This window comes from Poecilia reticulata, linkage group LG2, assembly GCF_000633615.1.
Source record: "Poecilia reticulata strain Guanapo linkage group LG2, Guppy_female_1.0+MT, whole genome shotgun sequence".
Taxonomy (NCBI): domain Eukaryota; kingdom Metazoa; phylum Chordata; class Actinopteri; order Cyprinodontiformes; family Poeciliidae; genus Poecilia; species Poecilia reticulata.
The window spans coordinates 45,761,231-45,766,877 of NC_024332.1; the positions used below are offsets into that span (position 1 = coordinate 45,761,231).

Genomic DNA, 5,647 nt, shown 5'->3' on the forward strand with positions numbered 1-5,647 from the left:
AAGCTAAATATTTAGTTTGAAGCTAAATATTTAAATATTTAGTTTGAAGCTAAATATTTAGTTTGAAGCTAAATATTTAAATATTTAGTTTGAAGCTAAATATTTAGCTTCAAACTAAATATTTAGCTTAAAGCTAAATATTTAATTTGAAGCTAAATATTTAGCTTAAAGCTAAATATTTAATTTGAAGCTAAATATTTAAACATTTAGTTTGAAGCTAAATATTTAGCTTTAAGCTAAATATTTAGTTTGAAGCTAAATATTTAAATATTTAGTTTGAAGCTAAATATTTAATTTGAAGCTAAATATTTAATTTGAAGCTAAATATTTAATTTTCTAACTAACTATGTAGCTTGAAATTGTGACATTTATAAGTAAATTAATAACTTGGTGAAAAATGAACCCCCATTTTTTGAACAGGATAAATAATCCAAATTATTGCTGTTATTTTCTGACTGACTTTACAAACTGGTCGAGTTTCTCTGGCTGCGGCCGAAACGCCGTGACGTCTGTCTGCTGTCTGCAGGTCAGAAACCTCACAAGTGCAGCTTGTGTGAGTTCAGCTGCAGAGACGAGTCGTACCTCTCCAAACACATGCTGGTTCACGCTGAGCACAAGAACTTCCTGTGCGCTGAGTGTGGATACGTCACCAAGTGGAAGCATTACCTGACCGTCCACATGAGGAAACACGCCGGAGACCTCAGGCACAAACAAAACCACAGACATGACAAACACACTTTTCTACTGATCCTTTTGTTTATTGTGGAAACAAAAACATTTAGCCACCTAAAAATATCCTTTTATTTAGTTTGACAATGTGGCATTATAAATGCATGTTCAAAATATGAACCAGGTTTTTCCTCTGCTAAAAGGTCAGATGACCCAAATTATTGGTGTTTTATTGGCTGTGATTTTGTCCGTCTCTCCTAGATATTCCTGTGATCAATGCTCCTACCGATGTCACCGAATGGATCAGCTTCAGAGTCACAAATTACGGCATCAACCTAAATCCCTCATGTGTGAGATCTGCGCTTACGCCTGCAAGCGCAAGTATGAGCTCCGCAGCCACATGCTGGCCAAACACTCTGGACAGGAGAAGAAGTCTGCTGCATATAAGTGCAAGTACTGCTCATACACCACCTGGTACCGGCAGGCGCTCCAGAACCACGAGAACTGCAAACACACCAAGCTGAAGGAGTTTGGCTGTGCGCTCTGCTCCTACTCGTCCTACAGCAGCATCAGCCTCTTCCTGCACAAGAGGAAGGTCCACGGCTACGTCCCTGGAGACGCAGCCTGGCTGGAGAACTACGCAGCGAAGGAAAAGGAGAGGAGCTCAGCAGGGTTCATGGAGGACTTCTACAGGAAGTCCAAACCACCAGCTGCTGGTACACAGCAGAACCAGTCGGGAGCCGATCCCTGCACAGGAAGCTCTGCCGACGGTTCGGTTCATGAAGCCGTTTCTGAAAGATCCGCCAGCAGTCCGGAGCGGTACTGCACTCTGGTGTTGACCACTCTACCGACCGTCGAGGACCAAAACACAGCTTTAAGAAATGAGAACGGAAACCGCCACAGCACACCGCCTTCAACCGCGTTAGACCCGTCCTCACCTGCCAGCTCAATGGAGGAAGACGACCTGGGAATGCAAGACGGACCTGGTGAGCAAAGTGACGTGGAAGATGCAAGTGAGCCTCCGACCAACCCGAGTCGATCTGTTGAGTCTGTGGACGATCGGACCTTCACACCTGAGGGGGCAAATAAAGTTTCATCTATCGGTTCTGCTTTTGCAGCCGAGGAAACCGACCCGTCACCCTCTGAGGTCCGACTGAAAGCTTTGAGGAAACACGACAAGGACCAAGCAGACGCCATGGTTCTAGAGGGACGGGTCCAGATGCTGGCGGTGCCGTCGGAAGCTGTTTACCGTTGTGATAAATGTTCCTACGTAACCAGCAAGGAGACGGCTTTGGACCAGCACTGCAGACATCTGTGTCACCGCAGGACGAAGGGACACGAGTGCCCGTCCTGTGGGGAGCGATTCAAACAGAGGCGCAGGTTCGATCACCACCTTAAAAATCAGCATCCTGCTCCTCCACCCAACACGGCTTCACCACGACGTCCTGCTGCAGCGCCGGCACAATCCGAACCACCACAAAGTTCACATCAGACTGAACTTCTGTCCTCTGCAAACGAGACGTCCACAGAACTGAAACATCAACGAGAACCGCGCACCGCCCAGATCCAAACAGCCACCGTATCAGAACCTCAGGCTGGTGAAATCATGGCAAATACAAAGAAAGTTTCAACTAAAACATCACAGAGCAAAGCCCTCTATGTTAAAAAAGACGGTACATTTGAATGTGAGCTGTGCAGCTTTTCCTCAGCCAACCTGGCAACCTTTAAAAAACACCTCCAGACCTGCAGAGAGACTTCAGGTCAGATCGTTTCTGAAACGGACAAAGAAGGGAGTGAAAAACTCAATAGTATGGAGGACCATGTAGGAAAGACCAACGATGGCAGTTCAGGAGAAAACCGACCAATCTCTGCATTAAGATGTAGTCGGAGAAGAGCTGTGACCGACAGGAAAGGCCGTCTGCAGCCATGTGAGGCCTGGTGTCCCAGCTGCCCTCATTCAGCCAAACGTTCTCTGTCCCGTCACAAGGAGGAAAAGCTTCAGGATCCAGTAGAGGATCGGTTGCACTGCCAGCAGCCGCGGACGTTTCGCTGCAGCCGCTGTTCCTTCAGCGAGTCTCTGCACACGGGCGTCGGCCGTCTCAGCTGCGACGCCTGTCACCAAACCTTCAGCGCAGTGTCCAAACTGCGCCAGCATAAGAAACGCATCCACGACAAACAGCCCACACACTTCTGCCCGCTGTGCGACTTCGCCGGCTACGCTCTCGACGACGTCAGACGTCACAGCCGCCGGTGCCACTCAGGGGAGCTGCAGCACATCTGCAGTCACTGCAACGCTCGGTTTAGTTCTGAGATTGCTCTGAGGAACCACTGCAAACGGGCGCACCAACTTCAGGCCTGCTTTTCATGCAAGAAGTGTGACTTTACATGCAGCAGCGAAGGGACACTGAAGCAGCACCAGCAGAGCAGACACCCGGAGCTGCAGTGCAGCACCTGCCAGGAGGAGTTTCAGACTAAAGAAAGCCTCGGCCTTCATCAGAGGACTCACCTGGCACACCCATGCCAGCTCTGCCCCTTCGCAGCCAAAACAAGGCCGCTGCTAGCGCAGCACCTTCTGAGCCAACATGAGGGGGGGTCATCAGAGGACAAGCCTCTGCGCTGCAGCACATGTGAGTTCACCTGTCGGCATCAGCTGGTGCTGGAGCAGCACCTCCGGTCACATGGGAGCAAGCGCTTGTACAAATGCACAGACTGCGAGTACGCAACCCGGAACAAGCAGAAGATCACGTGGCACATTCGCATTCACACCGGGGAGAAACCGTACAGCTGTGAGCAGTGCAGCTACGCCTGCTCAGACCCGTCCAGGCTGAAGGTAGAGACCAACACCCAGATATCAAAATTAATGCCACTTTCTTGTTGTATTAAATAGGTTGTAGATTGTCATTGCGAAATTTCGTCAAACCACTTCTGGTCTTAATCCTGCCGGAGTTGGTTATGTTACGCTAATGCCCATTGATGCAAATTCTACACATACCAAGCATCGTCTTAGAGGCAGTTTGCTGCTACCTAATGGTTGAAGTTCTGCCCAATCGGCCCTTAGCATTGATTTGCGCTCTACATAGTCAAACCGCTAAAACGCCAATAACGGAGCTACTTTACCGTTGGAAGCTTTAGCATTTTCACCAACACTGAAAACATTTAGTGCCCTCAGCTCCTCGTGAATAATTTTTTCGAGATAAATTCTAAAGTGCTTCTCTTTTTTAAGTAGACATTTAAACTCGCGCTCTTATTTTGAAGTAGGTGAAGACTGTTTACACAGCACTTCTGTTTCCTCTCGTTCTCCATACATGATGTTTAGAAATGTATATTTTTTTCTGTACCCAGAAAATTCTAGCAGCTACATGCTATATTAGCATTTACATGCTAATATTAGCTACATGCTAATATAGCATGTAGCTGCTAACCTAGCAGCTACATCTTAGTCCTTTGACTAGGACTAGTTGTCCTAGTCAAAGTTGTAGTTAACCAACATGCTAACTAGAATGCTTCTGCGAGCTAGCATGTTGGTGTTGCACTTTAGCGTTAGCATAGCTAATGTTTATGATGTGCTTGTGGAGGTTTCTCCGGTTGCTTCATGTAGATCTGACCTGAGGTCAGCATTCAGGTTTTTCACCTCACTAATATGATGTCTGCTGTGTGTTTAGGCTGAATTTATCTGCTTTGCTGTAAATAATATAAGAATCATCTATTTTTTCACTCATTTCTACCGAAGCTGCATATGAGAGTTCACCAAGAAGAGAAGAAGTACCTTTGCCCAGAATGCGGCTACAAATGCAAATGGGCGACGCAGCTGAAGTACCACATGACCAAGCACACGGGTACGAACGGCACAAACACGGTAATAACACGAGAATAAAGTGGTAATCTGACATATCTGCTGTTTAATCCTTCAGGGGAGAAACCATACCCCTGTGATGAGTGCGGGTATCGCACCAACCGAGCAGACGCCCTGCGCGCACACCGGGACACGCAGCACTGCGACCTCCGACCTTATGTCTGCGAGAAATGCGGCAAAGCCTTTAAAACCAGCTTCATCCTGAAGACCCACCAGAAGAAGCACACGGACGACCGAGCGTACGTCTGCGGACTCTGCCAGAAATCATTCCGGTGGCCCGCGGGTCTCCGACATCACTTCCTGTCCCACACGGAGCAGCGGCCATTCTCCTGCCGCCACTGCGCTTACAGAGCCAAGCAGCGGTTCCAGGTGGTCAAACATCTGCAGAGGCACCATCCCGAGGAGTCGGCGGAGCAGGGCGTGCTGCGGGACTCAGACCGGAGCATCCTCACCCTGAAGGAGGCCCTGCAGGGGGCGCCACACGCCGCAGCGGTCAGGGAGCAGCGTCCTCCAGCCAGGGAAGAAGAGGCTGTTTCTGAAGGAGACGGAGCTGCAAAACTAAACACCGAAACCCAGTGAAGATCCTGAGATGTATGAATATTTATGGGCCGACTCTTGGTTCCATTTGAGGAAAAAACAGCAAACGTTGTGTTTATGAACAAAGAAATGAGCCATAAGGTAGAACATCATCAGTTAACACTGTTTTTAATAAGGTCTATTTTTACATGTATAATACTGATATTTGGCATTTTGTACATTCGTTTCCAACAGTCGTCGTTATGTTGCTGTTCGTTCAGGCAGGTTAACATGCAGCGAAATGTTCAGACTCTACATGAAAACATCTGAGGGATCTACCACTAAATATACAGTCATTTTCCTTCTGACCTAAAAACTGTGATGAATAAAAACTCATAATTACTTTAAAACTTGTACATCTTTATTACCACCTGCAGTGCATGCTGGGCCGGTGACGCAGGCAGTTTATAGTCAACTGGAGTCTAAAAACAGAAACGTCTAAACTGAGAAAAACTGCTAAACACGAGATATCAAACCAACGGGACTGGCTTGTGATCTACTGTTTATTACTTTAGCAGGAGCTAACACCATTAGCAAGAGCTTAAAAAC

At 47.4% G+C, this 5,647-nt stretch overlaps 1 protein-coding gene across 3 annotated transcripts in view; it reads left to right on the plus strand.

Annotated features, from left to right (window-relative positions):
- znf142 (zinc finger protein 142) overlaps positions 1-5,448 on the plus strand; it is an 8,088-nt gene extending 2,640 nt beyond the window's left edge. For 2 of the 3 annotated variants that reach the window (XM_008404221.1, XM_017302467.1), the window contains exons 5-8: positions 527-704; positions 931-3,499; positions 4,400-4,505; positions 4,581-5,448. In XM_008404221.1, coding sequence (XP_008402443.1) covers positions 527-704; positions 931-3,499; positions 4,400-4,505; positions 4,581-5,101 — 3,374 coding nt within the window. In that variant the 3' untranslated portion in view covers positions 5,102-5,448. The remainder of the gene's footprint in view (positions 1-526; positions 705-930; positions 3,500-4,399; positions 4,506-4,580) is intronic. The other variant, XR_533220.1, reaches the window with a different exon arrangement.
- The last annotated feature ends 199 nt before the right edge of the window (positions 5,449-5,647 follow it).